Raw genomic sequence first — 24,943 nt, 5'->3', positions numbered from 1 at the left:
CAAGGCAGCAAAGTGGCAGATGGGAAGAGTCAAAATGTAGAAAAAAGCCGGGACCATGACCTTAAGATAGTGAAATCAACCTCTAGTCCACTTCTTAGTTTAAAAATACCACTAAAATTATTTTATTAGTATGGTTTAGGCTGTTTCTGAAATCAATTGGGATTCATCTCATTTAACAGTAATCACTAATTTTCTCCATATTGTGAACATATTTTTCATCAATTTACAGACCGGCTGTTCTGTAGGCTTCCACACCCTAGGTGAAGTGTTTGTTAAACATTGTAAAGGTAAGAAAGTAAGAAGATTCCCAAGTAGCAAATAAGTTTTCATTCATACCCCCACTGCAGTGATTAATATTTTTCGGTAATTTTCCCCCTTTAAATTTAAATTTTAGTTAACACACAGTGCAATTGTGGTTTCTGACTATTTCTTGTCTAGTGTATTGTGTTGAGTTTTCTGGAGCCCTGAGCTTAGTAGAATCAGTGCTGCAATCAATTTGTCATGTCTGTCATGGGTATGGGAACATGAGATGGTATCTGGAGCTTAGTAGGAACGGTGCTGCAATCAATTTGTCATGTCTGTCATGGGTATGGGAACATGAGATGGTATCTGGAGCCCTGAGTTTAGTAGGAACGGTGCTGCAATCAATTTGTCATGTCTTCCATGGGTATCAGAATGTGAGATGGTAACACGTGTCTATACTCAGGTAAGTGATGGATGCTCCTGGTGATAATAATTTCTAAATTAAATTCATTTTCATACTCACATGACTCAGAATGGTATATTCACTGGAAGAAAATCTGAAAATTGTGACAGATTGTATTTTCCAAAGATGCCTACAAGAGCTCCTGTTGCACATGTTCTGCTGTAAATGACCTTGCCACCCCCACCCCCTGCAAGAATAGGTAGGATGTAACTCCCCTGCCCTTGAATCTGGGCTGGCCCGAGTTGGTCACAACCAGTAGGATATAGCAGAAGTGATGCTACATGTCTTCCACAGCCAGGTGGGAAAGGAAAATATAGCTTCTGCCTGGCTTTCTCAGTACACTTGCTCTTGGGAAGCTCCCTTTTAGAAGCTAGCACCGTGCTGTGAGAAACTCACGGTTAAAGAAGTCATGAGCCGGAGAAGCAGTCAATAGTCCCCAGTGTCTGGGAGCCTCCAGATGATGCCATCCCCTGGGCATGTGAGTTATTCCCCAGCTGTTCCAGTCTTCTCAGTGAGGGTCCAGACACTGCAGATCAGACAAGCTTTTTCCACAGTGCTCTAATTTCCTGACCCACAGAATCCATGAGCATAGTAAGATCGTGCAAAAGTTTACCGCCACTAGATTTTGGGGTGCTTTGTTATACAACAATGGTAAACTGGAAAAAGAATCCCAAACACCCAAAGGATGGACATGGCAGGTCTGCCTTCTCCCTCGTCGTGTTTGTGAGGCTCTGTAAGGCCCTGTAAGCTCCCAGAGTTTCCATCTCTTTATCTGGGATAATAATAGCCCTTTTAATCACAGTACAAAAAATGAAGTCAGAAAGGAACGGAGACAGAACTTTTACAAAATAACACTGTCGTGAAAAGCAAACAGATCGCTACTCTTAACTGGCTTTTCTGTCGGCTGGACAGCAGCCCTCTGAATCACAGAAGACATGCTTTTTGGAAAATAGTTATTAGCCCACACCCACAAATCCAGCTTAATAGATCTAGGTAGAGTCTACATGTGGTGAAAAACCAAACCAAAGCCCTCAAAAGGTCCCCAGGACAAGCAGACAGACATGAGACACAGTCTTGCTGGCAGTGACCTCACTCCTTTTGTGTAATGACATGCCAAACTGTAAGAATGTGTCTTGCTCTCATAATAGGAATAGAAGAGCCTCTCACTCTTCCCCAAGTACATGCTGTGTGTGCCAATGGTGTGAGGCCCGGGGCTGGTGTACCCACCTTGCCTGTCATGGCTTTCTTTCCGTGAATCTGCTCAGAGGCGGTCTTCAGGGCCTGGGGCTGCCTTTGTTGACTCTACTCCTTGAAGAAAAATAACTCCTTTCTATATTCAGGCTAATTTGGTAGAACTCTTCCCCAACTATACCCCCAATTAACGTTTGTAGCAAGGAGAGATAAAATACTTTTTAACATTCAAATTAAGTTTTACTCAAAGTGACCATGACACGTGTATCTCCCATCTGCTGCCAGTAGCCATCCTGACCCTCTGTCCTGGGTGCTGTCTCCCTTTCAACCTCTAATGCTTTATTATGAAAGATTTCTTGGTTAGAAGAACATTCACAAGCTGAGAAAGTTGGTCAACTAACCTGTCACCTGCAAAATGAAGCTACTCGTACTCCATGGGCTGGGTGGACACAGGGGGGTCACAGCAAAAGTCGCATTCTGCCACGCGACTAGATTCCATTCACTCTTTCCAGAATCTGTTCACTGGACTTTTACTATGTGGTGGGCATAGGGCAAGATCGTGGGTTAATACTGACGAAAAGCCAGTCCCCAGGAGCTCGCAGGGCAGTGGGAGAAATGGAAAGTAAACAGGCTATTAATATAGGGCATGGTAAGTGCTGTGAGGAGGGTTCTATACGAATACCTGAAAAAGTGCTCAAACCAGACTTTGGAGGCTCAGGGAAAGGTTCTTGGAGAAGACAGTATCTAAGGAACAAGCAGGAGTTGGGGGATATCGTGGAGGGTGGGATGGAGGGGAAAAGGGATGCAGGCAGACCGAAGAGCAGCTACAGAGACATGGAGCCATCAGAGCACAGGACTTCCAGAGAACCATGGTTGGTTCTATACGGCTGAAGTACCAGCCATAAGGCCGAGAGCAGAGGACAAGGAGTTGGTGGGGTAGGCCACAGGCAGGACACCTGGCCTTATTGGTCACACACACAGGCACTTGGACTTTACATTTGAGAGAGCACTTAGCTGATGACGAGGGGAATGGATCAGAAGGGGCAAGAATGAAGGCCAGAGGCCATGAGGGAATCTCTGCTGTAATTCAGGGAAGATGCAGTGACTCTAAGCATAACGGTTGACATTACTCACATCATTACTCTTGCTGGGAGTTCAGAACATGAAAACATGAGGGGTATGTCTCCTACACTTTGTTAATATGTTTTCTAAAGGATTCTTACACAGTAAGGCCAATATTTGTCTAGTAGATGAACAAGAAATGCAGAAGAATGCAGCATGGATGAACTCCGAGGCAGAGGAAGCAGAAAGACCAAGGCCCCAAGGCCTGGCCTCCCCCGAAACACAGTGAGCTTAGCCTTTGTTTTCATTCTCTGGGGCAAAGCCCATCCCCTGTATGCCTGGCCATTTTCTGGACCTGGGGAACATCCCTGACCTGGAATCTGCTTCTCCAAAGTGAAAGCAGAAATGTCAAGAGGGAGGGGGAAAGTGAAATTTCAGAGTTCAGCCCCAAACAGTTCCAACCCAATTTTCTCACTGTAATCCTCACCACACCCCAGAGAAAACAGGCCTGACTCACAGACCACATCAATCCTGGCAGGCGGGGAAGCTTGGCAGCAGGCCGCTGGCCAGCCTCTCAGGGTCCCATCCCCCAGCATTCCTGGTGGGCACATGTGTTGGGGTGTCTCTCTGGAAGCCACAGAGGGAGGAAAGGTGGCCCTCACCCATGCTCACCCCCACTGCTCCATGGCTCCAGTCACCTCCTTCTTCCTCTCCTGAGCTTTTAACTCCCAAACCCGTAGCCACGTGGGGTCAGGGAAAACAGCTGAATTATGATCAGGGATGAGGAGGACATTTATAAAGCCATTCTAGGGGCCACAGACCTGGGAGTGTCTGCAGCTGATTCAACAGATGGAGAGGCAGAAAAAAAGGTCATGGAAAGTAAATGAGATTCTCGGTCAAAATTCCACTTCCATCACATGTAGCTGGAAACCAGGGGCAAATGACTTGAGCTTCTGTTCTGCTTCAGTTATCTGAATTCTAGAACCGGAATAATAACATCTTGCTTGCAGGGTTACTGGAAAGCTTGTAGCCCAGCATCTGAAACTGAACAGGTGCTCAGAAAATCTGGAGTCTAACATCAGGTATTGCCTACACAACTCGTAAGGCATTTATCCTGTTCAGTCTTCTATTTGTGCTGACTTCATTCCCTTTGCTAGTGTCACAGGCAGCTGGAGCGTAGCAACTGTGTGTCACACATTCCTCCCTTCCCATGGCATCTCACACTCAATGTGGGTCAATACATATCTCCTGGCTGACTAATATACCCAAGTATCAAGATCCCAGGGCCAAAGGGAGGGCGAAGACAACAATGGCAAAACGAACTTTCTGGCACTGAATGCTCATGGTATGACCCTTTAATAAATAAAATACAGGGGCATTTGTGCAAGTGCAAAAAACCTTTCTTTCACCTGTTAGAAGCAGCGAGTCAATAGAAGGGGCAATACAAAACACTGGCAAACCAGGCAGGGCTGAGCTTCACAGACTGGGGGCATGTCACTGCCATCCAGCAGTGAGACAGTGGGCAAGTAACTAGACTTCATCTGTAAAATGGGGATATCCAGAGCATCTACCTCATAGAGTGACTGGGAGCATGTAAAAAAATATACACAAAACACTCAGAATAATGGCTGGCATTTGTTCGACAAATACTCCTCTTCCTCACATCTGGGTGAAAGCTCAGTTCCATCTGCTGGACTAGACCCTGTTGCTAAATGGCAACACTGGAAATCTCACCCCAGATGGAGACCCTGTCACCTGGAACGGGGGGAGTCCACTCTGGGTCGGGGAGGGGTGCAGAGCTGGGCTGCCTCTCTGGAATAGTCTGTATGGTAAGGTGACTTTGTGGAAATGCCCTGCAAAGCATAAATGCATCACAAGTATTAGTGTTACAACTTTTGTTTTTCTGATACTTAATAATCTAGAAACAATAGTATAAATGTAATCCCAGTTCCCACTTGCTGGACAATTTACCATGAACTAGATAAACTGCCCACTGCTTTTCCCAGGTCCACTCACTGAATGTTCTCAATGACCCTATAAAGTTGGAACTACTTTCATCTCAACAATTTTTTTTTAATAATTTTTTTTAAGTAGCTTCAACGCCCAATGTGCAGCTTGAACTCACCACACTGAGATCAAGAGTCGCAACTCTACCAACTGAGCCAGCCAGGCGCCCCTTCATCCTAATTTTAAAGATATGGAGAATGATATTCAAAAGTGACTCAAAGTCTCCAGTGGGATTCAAACTCAGGTCTGCTGGCTCCCAAGCCTATGCTTTTTTTTTTTTTTATTATTATTTTTTTTTAACGTTTATTTATTTTTGAGACAGAGAGAGACAGAGCATGAACGGGGCAAGGGCAGGGAAAGAGGGAGACACAGAATCGGAAGGAGGCTCCAGGCTCTGAGCCATCAGCCCAGAGCCTGACGCGGGGCTCGAACTCACGGACCGCGAGATCGTGACCCGGGTGAAGTAGGACGCTTAACCGACTGAGCCACCCAGGCGCCCCCCAAGCCTATGCTTTTAACTATCACATTTTACTTATGGATTAAATATATGTGTTTTAAGATGAGGAGGATGCCAGTGGGCTTAAAATATCCAGCTAAATGCCAGTAATCCTACTGATGTATTCTGAGAGCTCTACTTCTAGCCCCTCAATAGCATTATGGCATCTCAACACCATAAAGCACACGGCAGTGCTTTGCTATTTAAGATCTCCTGAAGGGGAGCCTGGGTGGCTCAGTCGGTTGAGGGGCCGACTTCACCTCAGGTCGTGATCTCTCGGTCCGTGAGTTCAAGCCTCGCGTCAGGCTCTGTGCTGACAGCTCAGAGCCTGGAGCCTGTTTCGGATTTTGTGTCTCCCTCTCTCTGACGCTCCCCTCTTCCTGCTCTGTCTCTCCCTGTCTCAAAAATAAATAAAACGTCAAAAAGAAAATTTAAGATCTCCTGAAAATCTTGCTTTCCTTCATCCAAATTAACCATGTCAAGTTTATTTTACCCACTTCCGATGGATCCAGGGCTCAGTTGACCCTGCTAAGATCTGAAATTCCAGTTTTCGAGCATTTCAAGGATTTCAAAGTTAGCACACAGAATATTTTGTTTTCTAGCTAGGACATCAAAACAAAATACAACACCTTCCTTTAAAAAAGAAATCTAGGGGCGCCTGGGTGGCTCAGTCGGTTGAGCGTCCGACTTCGGCCCAGGTCATGATCTCACGTCCGTGAGTTCAAGCCCCGCGTCGGGCTCTGTGCTGACAGCTCAGAGCCTGGAGCCTGTTTCAGATTCTGTGTCTCCCTCTCTCTCTGACCCTCCCGCATTCATGCTCTGTCTCTCTCTGTCTCAAAAATAAATAAATGTTAAAAAAAAAAAATTTTTTAAAGAAATCTATTGGGGCACCTGGGTGGCTCAGTCAGTTGAGCGTCCAACTTTGGCTCAGGTCATGATCTCGCAGCTTGTGAGTTCGACCCCTGCCTCGGGCTCTGTGCTGACAGCTCAGAGCCTGGAGCCTGCTTCGGATTCTGTGTCTCCCTCTGTCTCTGCCCCTCCCCCATTGGCATTCTGTCTCTCTCTCAAAAATAAACAAACATTAAAAAAAAAAACTTTAAAAAAATTTTTAAAAAGAAATCTATTTTCTTTCTGAAATTGAAAGAGCATTTTGCTGTTAAGAAAAAAAAAGACATCAAGAAAGAGTAGCTTATTTTGCTTTAATATCCCAAAATATTTGTGTGACTGGGACTATGTTGCAAACCACGGCAGAAATCTGTAGACAAGTACGTCTCACTCTGAGGAAAGAACTGACTGGAGAGAAGGCACCAGAAATTGCATTTTGCTGGATCACATGTAAACAGTTAATGGGGAAAGAATTCACGGAAGAGAACAAAAGCTGCAGTGTCCTGTCGTTGGTACATCCTAAGGATGAGAAATGGCCTCACTAGCTGATACTCAACCTCCATCTCACATCGTAGTCAACAGAAGCTGGTGCTAGGGAGACAAATACCCACACAGCAGCAGGGCCTAAGGGCACAAAAAGGAGGTGGCATTGGCATAAGCCCCTGGGTCCTCTTTTCCTCTTTCCCACAAATGGCAGTGTCGCACTAATGTGCCATTCATCAACAACTGGTTAGTGGAAAAAACGAATCCTAAAAAGCCTGGGTGAATACGCTTTGCTTCTGTCCATGCTCTTCAATCAGATGACTTGGAGGGTCCAGGGTGGAGGGACGTACCGCATCTGGCCTGTCTTCTTAGGTGATAACAGTGGGTGCAGTGCGTCCCGTCCTTTCTTGGAGTTGGGACACCTTCAGAGCAATGGAAATAAGGGGAGCCAACATGACCTGAAGGAGACACAAGGAGAACCTTTTCCATTACTTTCTCTAGACACAGATCCATAGCTCCAGCCCTCAGATTACCTCCAAGACCCACAAGTCTGACGGCCTACTCCCTACTCCCACATCCCAAAGACTCTGCAAGTCTAAGCACAAAGATGTGTCTTTCCCCTAAAACCTGCTTCCAGCATCCCTATCTCAATGACTTAACACCACAGTCCATCAAATAAAGCCAATGAACAGCTAAGAGTTACTCTTGACCCCTTCTTCTCCCACATTCCCCTTCTCCAATCTATCAGGAAGCCTATGTGACTTTTACCTTCTAAGTATATTTCAATGGCTGCCATTTCTCTCCACCTCTCCCAGGGCCACAGATCTTTCTAAATCAATGTTCTCTTTCTTACCTGGAACAATGGTGCTTCTGCTTCCATTTCTGCATCCTCTAATTTGTTTCCTACACTGTACCCAAAGAGATCTTTTCAAAATGCAACAACACTACCCTCCCATCTACCTCTCACTTGTGGGGGGGGGGGTGGCAGAAGGAGAAGAGAATTTTACTGTTACAGAATAATATAAATATCTTATAAATATTATTTATAAATATAAATATTATTCAATATTTTTTAAATTAAAAAATATATTTATCTAGCTAAACTGCCCATTTTACAGATGAGGAAACTGATATCCAAAAAGATGAACCGATTTCATCAAATGACTCAAGGGCAGAGCCAACAGTAGTTCATTTCCTACTGCCTACTGTTGCTTTCCCTAATCTTAATTTCCACCAACTCATTATTCCTGGGTGAAGGCAACAGAAGCAACTTCACATGCTGACCACACTACTTGCCATTCCCCCTGGGGCTCCCACAGTCCCAGAAAGTGTTGAGGCTGATGCCCAGCAGCTCCAGATTAAGGAAGGCATCTCCTGGCTGGAACAGTGGTACACCTAGGTATTGTGAGCACCTTATACCCTTCAGAGCCTCCCACCTCCCTCCCACTTCCCTCCTACCCCCTGAAGACTATGGTTCAAAGAAACTGATCTTTCATTCATTCTTTGTATCGACCATGTGCCAGGTATTAAGACAAAGAAAACAATTTCCTTCTTCCTTTCCTTTTGCTCTGTCATTCTGTGGGTCTACAATAGACACCATTGCCTCTGTTAAGTTTAAAAAAATTTTTTTTCAACGTTTTTTATTTATTTTTGGGACAGAGAGAGACAGAGCATGAACGGGGGAGGGGCAGAGAGAGAGGGAGACACAGAATCGGAAACAGGCTCCAGGCTCTGAGCCATCAGCCCAGAGCCCGACACGGGGCTCGAACTCACGGAGCGCGAGATCGTGACCTGGCTGAAGTCGGACGCTTAACCGACTGCGCCACCCAGGCGCCCCTGCCTCTGTTAAGTTTTAGGGATACCTATAGCACAACAGAGATCTGGCAGTGATTGAAACTGGAGTCTGGCCACTGTAAAAAATATAAAAGTGAAGCATCCTCTCACCTCCCTCCTTTTGTAATAACAACAACTATCAGAGCCACGGTTTCTCAAAAGCTCATCCTATGTGCCAGGCACAGTATTTATAATTTTGCATCCCTCACCTCCTTAAATCACTATAATGACCCTATGAGGCAGGTAGGATTCTACCAGGAAACCAAAGCTCAGAGCACTGAAAGGACTTGCCCACAGACACACAGCTACTCAGGCGGCAGGAACTGAATTTAAAACAAGATCTTTCTAACTCCAAAACTTATGCTCAAAACCACTATGCCAAGGTTTTCCAAATGAGCTTCCTAGGATTTTAATTAGGTCAGAGGAAAAAAGGCTTTGTGGAAAAATAAGCATGGTGAGATGCCACTTAAACAGGTGTCTTCACCATAAGCTTTCTCAGAGCTCTTAAGGCACACTGTGTATTATGTGAGGAAGGGCTTAATGTACCACAGCACTTCCTAAAAATTTTGGCTATGGAACTCTGGTTGGGGGAGCATTTGTCAAGACCAGTGCATTAGGAACAAATGAGGTGAAAGTCCCCTGTGTGCCAGTGCCCCCCCCCCCCGGCTCCTCCCCTTGGGTGGCTGTCCTCCAAGTTCTCTGCCCCACCCCTGGCCCCAGAGTCCCTCCTCATTCTGACATACTTCTGGAGACTCTTCAGGTAGGGCTGGGAGCCCAAACCACCAGGCTGCAAGTCTGCAGGTTCTTCCATAAAGACCTTTATTTCTGGGTCATGAAACTGTCTGCCCCACCACCTAGCGTGTGCTCTGCCAGAACAGGCAATGAGACCAAGCAAAGTGGCAAATGACCAGTGACAGATCAGAACATTGGAGGAGGGGCTGATCTGAAGATTAGTTGTCCTGAATCTGCTGCTTACTGGGCATGTAACCCTATTAACTGCCACTTAACCTTTCTCTGCCTGTTTCTTTATCTGTAGTAGGGGTAATAATAGCGTCTACCTCATTTGAGACTTAAACGAATCAATCCAGTTGGGTAATGGGTTTAGAACAGAGCATGGCAAATAGAAAGTACTGACGTAATTGTTAGCTAGGACTGCTGTTAGGATGTACTGAAGGAGACATGGAGAAAAGTGAGCACATGTGTTTGGCCATTTGAGAAATGGGTTGTGATGACACAGACTCAGTGCAACCTCTATCATTCCCTCCAACGGAAAGAAGTAGCCTGGGCACAAGGCTTGGGCATTACCTGGGGGTCCTGGTAGATCTTGGCAATGTCCTTCTCATAGCTGTCGATATATAGTCGAACGGTGGCCCCTGCACTCCCAGTGCCGCTCAGTCGAAAGATGATGCGAGAACCATCTGCAAAAATGAGCCGCAAGCCCTGGAGAAGAAAAGCAGAGATGTCTTCCCCACATGCTGGAAGGGAAACTGAAGGCTGGAAAATTACAAGGGGTTCATTTTGGAGATCTAATTTCACCCATACGTGATCAATTGGAGGATTAGGTTCTTGATAAATGGCAGCAGTTAAGCCTCATGAGTCTGCCTTGGTCAGCCTGTCACTGCATCCAGCCAAAGGGGGCTGAGCTCATCAGGGGTGGGGGGGTAGAAGCATTCCCAGGGTCAGTGGGAGATCTGACCTGGGGCGCAGGGATGCTGGATGACACAGGTCTGCCCTCCCCACCTCTCCCCACTTCCCTGTAATTTATGGACTAACCATTCCAGTTTGAAGCCTGATAAATAAGTAAACAAATAAGCCACTAGATGCAGAAATCTGATCCCCAGATCAGGAGGAAAACATGGACAGAATGGGCTGAAACCAGAGCAGATGAGATTCCAGACAGATGAGAGGAAGAACTCTTTGCAAAATACTGATGGAGAATCTCAAAGAGAGAACAGGAGGCCCAGATGGCAGAAGCCGGCTCTTCCCAACCTATCAGGCAGGATCCTGTGATCAATCTCCCCACCCATGACTGAGGACTCAAAGCCTGGTCCCTGTTGGCGCCATGCCAGAGCCATGTCCCTGACCCCCTGCTGCCCTCTTTCCCCGCCCTGGCAGCGTCTCTCGTCCTCAACAATCTTCTTGCTTCAGGGGACCTGTGGTTGAAGACTAGGGTAGATACTCTCTGGCGACAGGTAGGAAGGTTTGGCAAGACAGTTATCTGAGAACTCTCTAGTCTTTGTGAGCCTGTCATTCTCCCATACAAAGAAGAACTTTGCATAAAGCCAAAGACCAGCCAGAGGGAAAGACACCGCTCCTCACCTGCTACTGGTCACCCAACCCCATCGAGGGCTTAAATGTGCCATTTAGCAGTGAAGACAGCAGATGAAATGCACACAGTACATTCCTGACTCTGTCGTCTCAGGGGGGATACAGCTAACTCCCGTTTACCATATCTTGCTTTCTAGAAACATATCGGATTGGTCTACCCCATCCAGACCTTCAAGGTGAAGCTTCTAAATTCTTTTCACTTGATGGCAGATGCTGTATCTACTCCACAAGATTCTCCCTCATACCTGGTATTTGATCTAAATGCCCAGACTTTCTGGTTATAGAATGCAAAGCTGCTGAGTTCTTCCTCACAGAGTGCAGAGAGCAGCACACGCACTCATGCTGACACCCTTCAGTTCCCCTCCTCCCTCCTTGCAGGTGCTGGGTACACGGCAGACTTGGGGTTTACTTTCTCTAAATGCCTGCTTTCTCTCTGAAGGCTTCTCTACAAAATCTTCTGCTCTGCTTGGCCATCCCCCGGACCCCACCCTCTCCCTTTCCACACCCACCCTCTACTCTACCCTGGACCTCTCTTTCTAATTATCCCAGACATCACTTACAACCATCCACACTGGACCCAGAGTTCTCACAGGGGCTGAAAAGGCATAGGGAAGAAAGCCCACTGTGCTCATATTTTGAGGATGGGAGACTCCTGGCACTGAGGGCCACTGTGACCATGCTCCATCCACCCATCCACTATCTGCTCTCCAGAAAGGCACTAAATCAATCCTGCAGTGCATCTCCTTCAAAGCTGTCAGATGCCTTGACAAGGACGAGGCCAAAAATCTGGGTCTGTCAGGGAAAAGCAAACTGGGGAGCTGTAACAGAATGTTCACCTCCTTTATTATCTCTGCTTCTCAATTATTAGTGGGAAGTCCATCCTGTGACAATAGTAGAACCAGAGGAAACAGGACCCCAGGCCCTAAGTGTTTGTGAGAAGCCTTGAGAAGGGCTGACCTAGCCTGCAGCCTTGGGTCCCTGGCACCCACTGAGGGAAACCGTAACAGCTCTGTCTCCGTCCAGACACAGCCCAGGCTCTCAACTGTGATTATCTCGATGAGCGCTGCTGTGTTAGGATTGGCTGCATGTCACATGCTATGGGTAGTAATAGTTAACATTTCTAAGTCTGGAATGCCTCGTCATTTTTTTTTCTTCTTTTTTTAGAAACTAGAACATACCATAGGAACGTCTATGATAACGACACTCTTGCGGCTGGCATTGTGCTATCATCTCTTGAGAGAAAAAGGGATTGATACCTAAGGCAGTTGTTCCCCTTTTCACCTTTAGATTCTAGAGCTTCTTTCTGCACACGCCTTCAACACAATGCCTTACGTGGGATTCTGGAGGCTGTAAAAATCCCTCTGGAGCTGAGGCTAAGAATCCCAGGAGGGGATTCTTCTCATAGGGAAGTGCATAGAACCAGGGCAAAACCCATTTCCCTACGAGTATGTTTGCATGTTGTGTGTGACCCAGCAGAGAACTGTCAACCCCAGGAAAACAAGGCAGCAAAGGAGAAATGATCGAGGGGCTTTTTTCCTTTTTCTCGTGAGATTTCATAGATGAGGCTCTGAGGCCTCTCTCCCAATGCACATAAATCTGCTCCTACCTGATTCCTTGAAATGCTTCCATCCACTGGATCACTGTATTCAAAGTTGTCAATTTTCTCCACAGTGTAAACTTTATCACCCACTGGGAACTGTTTCCCCACGAAGGAGCGATCAGATATCAGGGCCTCCAAGTCCTTCATCATTTTGTTGGCACCCTCAGCTTCCACCTCCTCATAGTCATACCTGCAAGAAGTCACAAAGGCGGGGCCCCAGGCTGACTTCAGATCACACTAAGTAGATTACCACTTTCTTCATCATTTGTTTGGCTGTCCCCCCAAAACCACCTAACTTCAGAAGAAGCTGGCAAAAGGCTGACCTTGTTCGTCTCTGGGGAGGGAGCAGGTCGGGGATGAAAGGAAGGCTTTGCAGGATTTCAGGAAAGGGTTAGGAGCTTCTGAATAAGCAGAAGACTCCCATCTTGGCTTTTGTACAGAATAAGCTCTCAGAAGCTTCAAAGAAAGGCTTTTGAGAGATTCTATCTAACATTTAATCACCACATCCTGAGGAGGTAGAATTAAATGCAATGTTATCTCTAGAGAACTCTGCATCAAGGAGCATATGACTCAGGCACTTCCCTTCCAAACTCCTAGAGCTTCTTTGGGATAAACGCTGGGCCAGCTCCCAGTCTGGGACCTGCCTGAGGCTGCTGAGATTTTGGCCAAGGAGAGTTCCAGTCTCCACAGGAGCTTCCTAAAGTAAGGCCAAGTTTTCACTGACCAGATGGAAGGAGTCAAACCCTAACTCTTTACATCTGAAACACCTCTGTCCTTTCAGTGAAGGTGGATTCTGGTCCAAAGTGCTTTGGCTTCATCCCCACAGCGGAGGCCTGGTGTGGACACAAAAGGGTCAAAGCAAAAAAAAAAAAAAAAAAAAAATCACAAAAGAAATTCTATAACTGTTATTATTACTCCAAGAATTGTTCTGGACTTCTTTCTTATGAGGTTAAAGACTCTTACAGGTGGATTTTCTTGACCTAGTAGCACACACCCTCTTGAGAGAGTTATTTTTTAGAGGCTCAAGACAGCAGAGTCTATATTTATTTGTGATAGTGAAACAAATATGATATGTGTAAGATGACACCTCTGAGACATGAGAAATACTGGGGAATTAAGGCCAACCTGTTCTGGCTCCAGATTCTATGAATCAAGGACAAGAGTCTCCTTAATCTTGAAGTCAGCTCTTTCCCCTAGTTAAAATGATAAACAGCAAGAAATTACAGCCAGGTGTTTGTGCTTTACATCTGTGACCTTTGGGCGTTTGAGGGAAGTGTTCTATAAATCCTAGGCACAGAGGGGTATAATGGAAAGAATCTGGGCTTTGGCCATAGAGCATGCGATGAATCTAGCCCCTATCGGTTACTAACTGTACAGCTATGGGCAAGTTGCTTCATCCCTGAGAATCTCAGTTGCCTTATCAAGAACTGCTTTGAGGCTGATACGAAACAATGCAGCTGAGGCGCCTGGCACTTTTGTTAAATAAATGAGGGTACAGTGGAGTCTTAATTAGCCATAAATGTAGGTTCTAGGGACTTTATTTGAAATACTTATATAGCAATTATTTGACATTGATAAAAATATGTTAAAATGGTTTTTAGATGGAGACTTTTAACTGGTTCAAGAGTGACCCCTTCCTTCTCCAAACAAACCCTCCTAATCTTATTCCACTCTGGCTACTATTCACTTGTTAACTCATCCATTTATTTATTCAAAGCATATTAACAGGGGCACCCGGGTGGCTCAGGCCATTAAGTGTCCAACTTTGGCTCAGGCCATGATCTTGCAGTTCATAGGTTCGAGCCCTGCATCGGGCTCTGTGCTGACAGCTCAGAGCCTGGAGCCTGCTTTGGATTCTGTGTCTGCCTTTCTCTCTGCCCTTCCCCTGCTCATACTCTGTCTCTCTCAAAAATAAATAAACATTAAAAAAAAACTCAAAGCGTATTGACAGTGTCACTACAAGTGAGGTGTTTGGTGATACCATGAAGAACAAAAACAGAGATGGTCCTGTCTACATGACACTCTAGGCTCTAGAGTTCATGACTACCATTCTGAATTACCACGTTTTTCTGGTTGTTAGAAAGTAGAGATTCTTGCCTTGGTTTCCAGGTACTGTTCCAGTACCACGTGACAGCTATTGCTTATACCTTCCTCAAACAAATAACTTTAGGAAGACAGCAATGAACTTCTCCAAAGTTGATAAAGGATTCTGATTAAGGACGCTGAATTGCTTAAGGTTAAATTCTTACTGACTATCCAGAGATCGTGGACTATTCAATCCGTGACATATTTTTTAAATTCTCCAATTTAACTCACCTATTTTATAGAAAAGGCAACTGAGGTCCAAAGAAACTACATCTTTGCATTTCTTACATAAACAATTCATCTACTCTCCTTTTTCTCATATTTCCTATGTAGGAAATATGAGAAATTCTAGGAAAAATTTTGTTAGATTTTTACACTTACCAGGGGAAGGCAAATTGGAATTAGTGAAAAGCACTACTCAAAAAAAAAAAAAAATTAATGCTTTTTAAAAACAGAAGTGTGCATGGCAAAGAGGAATTACTAAGTATTCAAAGTATTTTGTTCACTGCTGAATCCCCAGTGCCTGGAGGAAAGTAGGTACACAGTCAATATTTATTGAATCAATGAAAGAAGTATTGACAGGTATGCAACCTTTGGGGACCTATTTTAATGAGTCAGAAAAGTTGATTTAGACTAGGCATAATTGTTTCCATAATTTCAGAAAAATAAAGTTTCCATACTTTGAGTGCCCCAGAGTTTATAAAACACTTTCTGACTCCTATTTCATTTAACCTACTCAATGGCAGACTGTTATTTCCATTTCTACAAACGAAAGAAATGAGTACAGTATTCTGTTAGAGAGAGGCTAAGTGACTTCCCAGTGCACTAAGGGGCAGAAATAAAATTCTAATCCGTTCTTCTGAATTCAAATTCAATGCAATTGTCATGTCTACCTGCAGGTACATTTAAAATTTCTTTTAATTTAAAAAAATTTTTAAAAACTCTTTAGAGAGAGAGAGCATGCATGAGTGGGGGAGAGGGGCAGAGGGGGAGAAAGAGAAACTTAAGCAGGCTCCACACTCAGCACACAGTCTGACACAGGCCTCGATCCTATAACACTGGGATCATGACCTGAGCCAAAATCAAGAGTCAGACGCTCAACCGTCTGAGCCACCCAGGCACCCCATACCTGCAGGTACATTTAAAAGGCTTAGAAAACATTCTTTTGAAATATGTTAATTAAATTTTTTAAGTCTCATTCTTTTTTTTTTTTTTAATTTTTTTTACATTTATTTATTTCTGAGAGACAGAGTGAGACAAAGTGAGAGTGGGGGAGGGACAGAGAGAGAGGGAGACACAGGATCGGAAGCAGGCTCCAGGCGCCGAGCTGTCAGCACAGAGCCCGACGCGGGGCTCGAACCCACAGACCGTGAGATCATGACCTGAGCTGAAGTCGGACGCTCAACCGACTGAGCCACCCAGGCGCCCCTAAGTCTCATTCTTTATGGCTAACATAAAAGATGTAATTTCTTTGGATGCTGACTGAATTATTTTAAAGTCCTTCAATTTGCAGAGGCTGGATGAACTAGGGTTTTATTATCACTTGACACAGGAAAAAATTTGTACACATGAGAATTCTCTCCACCCACTTCCCCACCCTACCTCTGTACTCCAGCCAGGCTGTGACTTACCTGGTGAAGAAATTCCGGCCATACTTTTGCCAGTGATCTTTGAGAATGTCCTCCACACTCTGTTTGCGGGTGGCTAGAATGGAGAGCCAAGCAAGGACAGCCCAGAGTCCATCTTTCTCACGGATGTGGTCAGAACCTGGTGGGAGGACAGCAAACATCTGTGAGAAACGTGATTTCTCTAAAACATTTGGGAACGAACTCAAAAATAAACATGTAGACCGAACCAAAACAGTCACACAACTTTACTGAGGAACTTGAATATGTACTGAACAAAGTAACATAATATTGAAAAGAAGTTGATGCTTCCCAAAGTAATTTAGATATTTACAGCAAATGCCAATAAATATGTCAGCGGAATAGTTGGTAGAATTTGATATATCATTTATAAAGTATGAATGTGAGCAGAAAAAAAAATCTTAAACAAATAATGGAAGAACATGGCCATTATAGATATTCAATAATTAAAATCTGGTAGCTTAATGGAACAAAAGAGAGTATTTAGAAAGAGACCCATACACATATGCGACTTGAATATATGATAAAGGTATCACTTCAAGTCTGTAGGAAAAGAATGGATTACTTTTTAAATAATATTTCGGTAACTAAACAGTTGGGGAAAAATTCAGTTTTTTTCCCTATAAAACACTATACCAAAAAGATTTCCAAATGGATTAGATATTCAAATACAGAATTGGAAAAGCTTTAGGGGTGCTTGGGGGGCTAGGTCAGTTAAGCGTCCAACTCTTAGTTTCAGCTCAGGTCATGATCCCAGGGTCATGGGATTAAGCCCGCATGAGGTTCCACACTTAAGCATGGAGCCTGCTTAAGATTCTCTCCCTCCCTCTGCCCCTCTCCCCCACTCATGCTCTCTCTCAAAAAAACTTGAAAACCTTTAAATCCTAGAAGATACATATATATATATATAAAGATACATAGAGATATAGATATAAATATATAATGTAAATAATATAAAATATATATAATATATTTTAAAGTCTTAGGGATACCAAATACAGGTAAATTCAGAATTCATAAAGGAAAAAAAATCTATGTATGTGTCTACTAAAAAAAATTACCATTTCAGGGGCACCTGGGTGGCTCAGTCAGTTAAGTGTCCAACTCTTGATTTTGGCTCAGGTCTTGATCTCACAGTTTGTAAGATCAAGCCTCACACAGGGTTTTGCACTGACAGCCCAGAGCCTCCTTGGGATTCTCTCTCTCCCTCTCTCTCTGCCCCTCCCCAGCTCATGTGTGCACGCATGCATGCTCCCTCCCTCTCTCTCTCTCTGAAAATACATACATACATACATACAGTTTTTAAAGCTGCCATTTCTATCAGCAAAATCACTATAGATAAAAGCAAAAGGCCATTGGCAAACTTAAAAAAAAAAACACATTTGCAATATAAAATAGATGTTTAATACATTCAATATAGAAAAAAAATTATATATCAACAAGAAAAAAGTAAAACCTCAATAGAAATACAGACCAAGGATATAAATAAACAATTCACCAAAGAATAAATACAGGTACCCAATCACATAAGAAGCTAGCATTAATTTTTTAAAAAAATAAATTAAAGTTAAAACCACAACGAGAAACTGCTGCTTGCTTGGCAAATGCCACAGATTTCAAAATGAGAATACCTAGTATCAGGGGACGTTTAAGGGAAATGGGATTCCAGCATGCTGCTACAGGGAAAGGTACAATCTTCTGGAGAGCAATTTGGCAAAAAGTATCAAAGCCTTAAAAATGGACCTACTTGTGGACCCAGCAACTCCAATCTAGGACATCTTTCTTTAACCAACAGAGATTTGGTTAAATCAACTGTGGCACATCTGTCCCCTTCTGAGGTACTTGCTAAAATCTTTCTGAAACCAACAAGTTGTTTCCTCTGCATGTGTTCTGGAGACCCTTTCCAAGAGCCCGATGTGGGACACAAGTCTCCTTTTTAGCCTTTAACTTCCTTATTCTAAAACGAAACAAACCAAAACAAAACAAAACACCACTCACAGATATTAAGTGCTACTTTCTGACTTCTGAATAGGACTCAATACAATCTCTCTCTGATGGTGCTTTGCATATTATCATGCCTTGAATTCTTTATGTGCCTGTCTGTCCTTGATTTCCCACTGAGGCTTATTCTTCTTAAAAAGTCAGAGTATCTCACAATGCTAACTATGTAGTAGGCATGAATATCCTTCCCCTTTTCATCCTTTTAGACTCAACTCAAATGTCCTCTCCTCTCTGGGACTAGTTCCCAGCTTCCCTAGGCAGTTAGAGCTACTTTCTCTTTCTTCTCCTATAGCGACCTGCTCAAAACCTCTGCTGTGGGACATACTCCTTGCTAATCTATTTATGAGCCTTTCACCCCACTTTTCCTGTATATCCTAGAGACATCTCTTATTTATCCTTAAAACTAAGTCTGGTGACTAGCACAGCACATGGAATAGGTAAATAACTGTGAAGGAGTGCATGAATGAGTTAATTAATTAATCTACTCCAATACTTTCTCTTTCTCCTTTTGGACCATAAAAACACACAACTTTTTTTTTTTCCCCCAAAAGATCTTCTCTTCAATAAGATAACCACTTTTAGAAACAATAGTTCTCAGAAGCTGGATGCTGACAAAACCAGAGATACTAGGCAATACTTTTAGCGCTTTATGTAACAAATTTTTCGTTTACCTAATTTTATTATCTATGGACTTTTATTCGCCTGTATTGCTATTTCAAGGAACAGAAATTAGCTCTCTGGCCCTCACAGCATTTGCAAATGATGTTATGGTAATTGCTTACCCTGAGCAGCAAGATTTTGGCAGCTTCCCCTATACATTTAGAATTCATGACAAAAGTATACAGCTTTGCAATTATTTGTCTATGCTTCCAGGGGGTATTTTTCTTCCTTCCTTTTCTTTTCCTTATTTATTTAGTTATTTATTTAGGCTAGCCTAAAAGCATAGGGTTCCTTTGTGCTTTTCCTGTTCTAAGTAAATAAAATAAAATCTAAAAATCTTACCCAACTCTTTAGTTATTTGGAGATAACTAAATGACATACCTAATATTATCAACAAAATATCTGCCTTTGATAACATACACAATTATTGTATTCCATTTGCACGCTCCCTGGTCTTTCTGGAAATTCTGACTACTCTCATTAATCATATTTATCTAATCAAAACTCTAGGTAACTCTATGGGGTGCCTGGGTGGCTCAGTCGGTTAAGTATCCAACTTCAGCTCAGGTCATAATCTCACAGTTCATGGATTCGAGCCCCACATCGAACTCTGTGCTGACAGCTCAGAGCCTGGAGCCTGATTCAGATTCTATGTCTCCCTCTCTCTCTCTGCCCCTCCCCCTCTGGCAATCTGTCTCTCTGTCTCTCAAAAATAAATACATGTTAAAAAAAAAATTTTTTTTAAATACATAACTCTAAGTAACTCTAATGCTCAGAAAATCTGGGCACATTCATTTTCTTTAGGGTTCTAATGAATGATGACAAGCTCCTAGTGAAAAAAAAAGACAATGATGTGTGGGTGGGTATGCAGGTGTGTGTGTTTCTAAAGCTGTTGCTTTTGCAGTCATGGAGGTTATATTTCAATGGAAAATGCTTTATATTTAAGAGTCACAAAACCAGAATCTGAAACACTGCTACTTATTAGCTGTTTGAATTTGAACAAGTCACATAACATTTCTGAGCCTCAGTTTCTTTGTACAATGGGGATAATGTCACCTTTCTCACACAATTGTAAGACTTTAGTGTGACAGAAATTAGCACTGGTCTATGAACTATTGAATACTATATAAATAAATGCAAAATACCATCATGGATAAGGGGAAAATAAAAAACTTTTGGGGAAAATGAATGCTTTCCACTACCTTATTAAGTTTTCAAAAATGTCTCTTAACTACATACTGGTGAAGAAAATGGAATAGAACCCAATACGCTTTTTTCTCTGGGCAATGGGATCACAGTGTTTTCTCTTCTTCCTTATCTAATTTTCCGATTATGAATGTGAGTTACTGGTATCATTTGTTTCATTTTTAAAAAAGTAAATGAAGCCAAGCTCCCACAATTGTGAGACAAGGGAAACACCACCGGCAAGCACCACTAGTCCTCGCTGACACAAAAGCAGTGGTGGGTCTCTTTGTATTTGGTCCAGCTCAGAGACCAACTGAGTGCATGGGAATTCTGCCCCTTCAGCATCTTCAAACACCTGTCACTTAACTTCGGCCTAATCAGCACCTTGTGATAAGTATAAATTCAGCTCAGTCAGAGCGGACTCCAGGTTTCGGCCAAGAAAAATGTCAACCCTTGCCGAGGGAGCCAAAAGCTAACAGTTTAGGGATTAGGTTCCATCTACCAGTATAGGCATCTCAGGAGTGCTGGGCTCCTCCTGCTTCTGGCTGGTGATGGGTCTGAGGACGGGGAAGCGGCAAATAAAGAGCTACGTGGAGTTGTCTGAAAACACATGCATCTGTCTCATGTCTCTCTTTATCTCTCTCTGCCCATCTTTATCTCCCCTTTGGTCTTCTAAACACGCTATTTTCTCTGCCTGAAAATTTCCACTCCAAACATACCTATCAGCTTGGCTAACATCGCCTGCAATGACTTTCAACTTGCCCCAAAACCAGGATGCCCTTCTTGTTGCCCTTCAGGCTCACCTCTAGTCTATCATACCTTGTCTGTTCTTACCCTACCTGGACTATGAGTTGTATCCCTAGCTGGTGCCTGGTACATAGCCAGTTCTCAGTAAGGGTTTGCCCAAAGAATGCTCAGACCCCCGTTGACTGGATGGGAGGTTCAGCAGACCTGCTCCATCTTGTCTTTTTTATAGCACAGATGAATTTACTCTGAAAGGGCTGCTAAGCTGCTCAGGAAGCCACTTCCAGATTGCTTGAGCCTGTGGGGGCTCTCCTCCAGCAGCCCACAGACTTTCCATTTAGCAAGTAACCCTCTTCTGCCTTGTGACTGTCCCTGGAACTATTTCCTTTGGGGGAATATAGTAAGTGCCTGATAGGCAGGAACTGTGTCTTAACCCAAACTCCATTTTATGCTCAACGAATATGAATCAGTGCCTATCATGTTCCAAGTCCAAGGAAAATACCAAGATGCATAAGACATGTTACCTGCCCTCACAAATAAGCACAGACATACAGGTGAGGGAAATAGACATGCAGGTAATAGTGTAACTGAGTTACTTATAATTAGGGCATCAGCCTAGTTTTAGTAGGGTACTTGATCTGGCAAATCTCCAGAGACGGGATGTTCTAACCTTCCCACGGGGACTTCACCTACAGGAAAATGTACTCCAGAGCTATGCAAATTAGAATATACTGAGAATCAGACAGAAAATCAGATCTCCTTTACCACAGGTTGGTGCCCTGACTAAAAGCTCCCAGGGCACCCTGTACTTCACCTCTGATCACTCTGCACACTTGTAAGTACGTGGCCGGAGTCTGACTTCTTTCCCCAAATGCAGACTTTTCAGAGCCCTGTACAAGGTCATGCTCGGCATTGTGACCCTTTAGCCTAACTCAGTATCTGGTTCACAAAGATCAATAAACATCTGAGGAATGAGTTGATGAAAAGAAGCACAAACATGAAAAACTCTTCATAAGAAATTAAAATTAAAAGAAATTTGCAAAGCAAAGTACAATGTTGTACTACTTCTAGTTATCACTCCCATAGGATGCATCATTGCTAGAACCTTTTAAAGATGAAAGAGGAAAAAAATACTTCTAATCTCTAGACCTGGCCAGATCATAATTTACTGGCATATTTCCTTATGATACCAGGTTCATCTTCAGCCGGTTTCCTATCCCTGTTTCCCAAGCCCCCCATTTTCCTGAAGAAGAGTTTCAAAAGCAGTGACATTCTATTCTATTTGGTGATTTCACGGTCTATTTCCTTCCCAGTTTCCGAACAAATTCAAGGTGGGACAGAACTGACCACTCTGCCCTCTGCCACTGTGTATAAACGTGCATATCATCATCCTCAGTTAGGAGGAAAAACAACTTTGCACCATGAGATCAACCAAAAACAATAGGTTGATGCTGTCTTCTGCTGGTGCCCATTTCTGAGTCCCTTTATACCAGGCATTTGTAATGCTGATGACTGAGGAAGTGTTCTAGCCTCTGTGGCTATGATAATCGTGTGAGACAGCTGCTGTTTCTCCACCATGGACAGGCTAATATATGCTCGGTAACATTAGTAATATTATGGCTTGTGCTCTGAAATGCTGGTGGCTTGTTTTATTTGGTGAGCCAGTTCTTCTGAACTCCTTTGTGCCTCTTTGCAAGCAAACCTCTTTTCTTTTATAAGAGCTCATCTGTTCTCACAAAGACCTTGGGTCCCCGACTCTGGACTATGGAGTGGGAATGGTGTTAAGTTCCCACAAGAGTGACAGACTGCTTCAAGAGGTAAGGTGAAGATTCCCCACTGAGGTGGGTGTTTAAGCAGAAGAGAACCGACTGCCAGTTATGATTCCAACAGATAGGAAATCACATCGGATGGCTTTTGAAGTTTTTTCATGTCCACCTCCAGGATTCTGTTTGTCTAAATGGAGGATGCCAAGTGAATTATGTGCTCAGTCACTCATTTATTCAGCAAGTGTTTGCTGAGTGCCTATTCCATGCTAGCCTTTATAGGAGGCTCTGGGGATATGATGGACAATAAGACACATGTAATTCCTGTCTTCATGGAACTTACAGTCTAGTGGAGCCTAGATATTAATCAAGTAATTGTAAATATTTTTAAAGATTACAGCTGCAATATGTGCAACAAAGGAGAGAAATGTGTAGTGCCATGAGAGCCAAGAAGAAGGGGTTGTGACCCACAATGGAAGGTTAGGGAGGCTTTCCTAAGAAATTGCCTCTGCTCTCGCCTGGAAAAACAAAAATAAATGACCCTGTACTCAATGAAGCTACAGAATTTAAACACTGCAAAGCTTGTATAATCACTAATGTCCGCCCTAAGAAACTCTGTAAAGAAACTGCTGGAAGCATTCACCAGAGAGGGACTAGCAGGTGGAAATTAACTCCTTTATAAACAAGGAGATCAGAAGTTCAGTTAAATAACTTCAGCTGCCACTCATTCACAGCAGTGGAGACCCATAGCTATGCAGGTTGGTTTTTAAAACGTTTATCTCAGAAACATTACAATTTTCTTTATTTCAAAGAGAAAGAGAGTTTGTGGATTATCTTCATGATGCATTCTCTCTTTGCAAAAAAAAAAGATATCAAAGAGAAGATAAAATCACAGTTGGCCCTTAGCATTTGAATGGGTTAATAAATAAATAAACGAACAAGCTTTAGCAAGAAATCATTTACAGTCTAATGTGTTCAAAGAAATCAATCCCTCAAAGGTAACATGAAAGACGAATTTTCTTGACAAATTCTCCTGAGTAAAAACTTAAAGAGGTTTAATTATCTACATTATATGAGCTAAATAGTATTATGAAATGACCTGAAAGCTAATATAAATGAAAGTTGTTTCCAAAAAAAAAGGCCAGGGCCCAGTTCTCTAGAAATAATCATCCTACTCTAATCTTTATTTGTCAGTTAGGTCACACATGGATTTGGGCTCAGTTCTGGACATGATGTAAGAGAGGCGCTCGTGAACTTGGAAGCATCTAGAAGCTGGTGCTGGGTATGTAAACAATGTGAAGTGAGGAACGACCAGGGGAACTGAGGATGGGTGACTTGGAGAGGAAAGGACCAGCAAGCTGCCTTCCAGTACGTGCAGCCCTGTCACATGAGAAAAGCCACTTGTGCTATGCTGTCTCCAGGTTTGTTCCCAGCCACTCTATATCAGGGACTCCTACGTGGGTCCAGGGCTCAGACCTACCTTGCCCAGTGCTTCCCACATGGGTCTGTGGGGCAAGATGTTACTGGATATACCACAGAGAGAGAGAGAGAGAGAGAGAGAGAGAGAGAGAGAGAGAGGGAGACAGAGATGCAGCTAACTATGTTTAGATAAAACTGTACAAACAGGATTCCTTATAGTAAAATGTTTTGGAATCTTCAAATGTTAATATCATTATGAATATCCAAGACAGAGCTGCATTCCAAGTTTTCCAATCTCTGTTGAACTCAGAGCCCTCTCATGGAATTAGTAACCTTCCACATAGCCCAACACCCTGGAAACCCTTGTTCTAAACTTTTCTCACTCTCACAATGCTCAGCACTGGTATAGGTACAGGGTGTTAGGAAACCAAAGGTTAAGATGTGGTCCCTGCCTTCAAAGACACCTTTAACCATAAAGAAGAATGGCTGAAAGCAAGCCTGCACTTGATAACACTGGGTGGGAATTTCATAGAATAGACCACCTCACAGGTTCATGGGCATTCATCTGGTATCCCATGGAGTAATGTGGCATCGTCCATATTTATGAAGTAGGAAAAAACTAGGCCAGTGGCCTTGATTTCTCTGACCAAAGATGTAGAACATAGTAAACCATCAAGTCTTCTCTGTGGACGGCTGTTCAACCCCAAGACTCATCCATCTTTCTTAATACCCTCCAATTCTATCAAGTCAATTCATTACCAAGGAGCATTACCACTCCCTCAAGGATATTAAATTTCTTAGATCTTTGTAAATAGGTGTCTCAAATTTACCAGCTCATTCTATCTACTT

The 24,943-nt window shown here is 43.3% G+C and overlaps 1 protein-coding gene across 6 annotated transcripts in view; it reads right to left on the bottom strand.

The window, feature by feature from the left end:
* Window positions 1-94: 94 nt before the first annotated feature.
* PGM1 (phosphoglucomutase 1) overlaps window positions 95-24,943 on the bottom strand; it is a 69,543-nt gene continuing 44,694 nt past the window's right edge. For 3 of the 6 annotated variants that reach the window (XM_023258776.2, XM_045035961.1, XM_045035960.1), the window contains 4 exons: window positions 16,308-16,443; window positions 12,598-12,781; window positions 9,969-10,103; window positions 6,645-7,288 (listed from right to left, as the gene is read on the bottom strand). In XM_023258776.2, coding sequence (XP_023114544.1) covers window positions 7,199-7,288; window positions 9,969-10,103; window positions 12,598-12,781; window positions 16,308-16,443 — 545 coding nt within the window. In that variant the 3' untranslated portion in view covers window positions 6,645-7,198. Of the gene's footprint in view, window positions 2,015-4,299; window positions 4,813-6,644; window positions 7,289-9,968; window positions 10,104-12,597; window positions 12,782-16,307; window positions 16,444-24,943 lie in introns of those variants that run through there. The other 3 variants (XR_006584360.1, XR_006584359.1, XM_019837155.3) reach the window with 3 other exon arrangements.

The sequence above is a fragment of the Felis catus genome, chromosome C1 (genome assembly GCF_018350175.1).
Source record: "Felis catus isolate Fca126 chromosome C1, F.catus_Fca126_mat1.0, whole genome shotgun sequence".
Taxonomy (NCBI): Eukaryota; Metazoa; Chordata; class Mammalia; order Carnivora; family Felidae; genus Felis; species Felis catus.
Note: the sequence above shows the minus strand (reverse complement) of the source record. Positions and strands in the feature narration are given on the sequence as shown.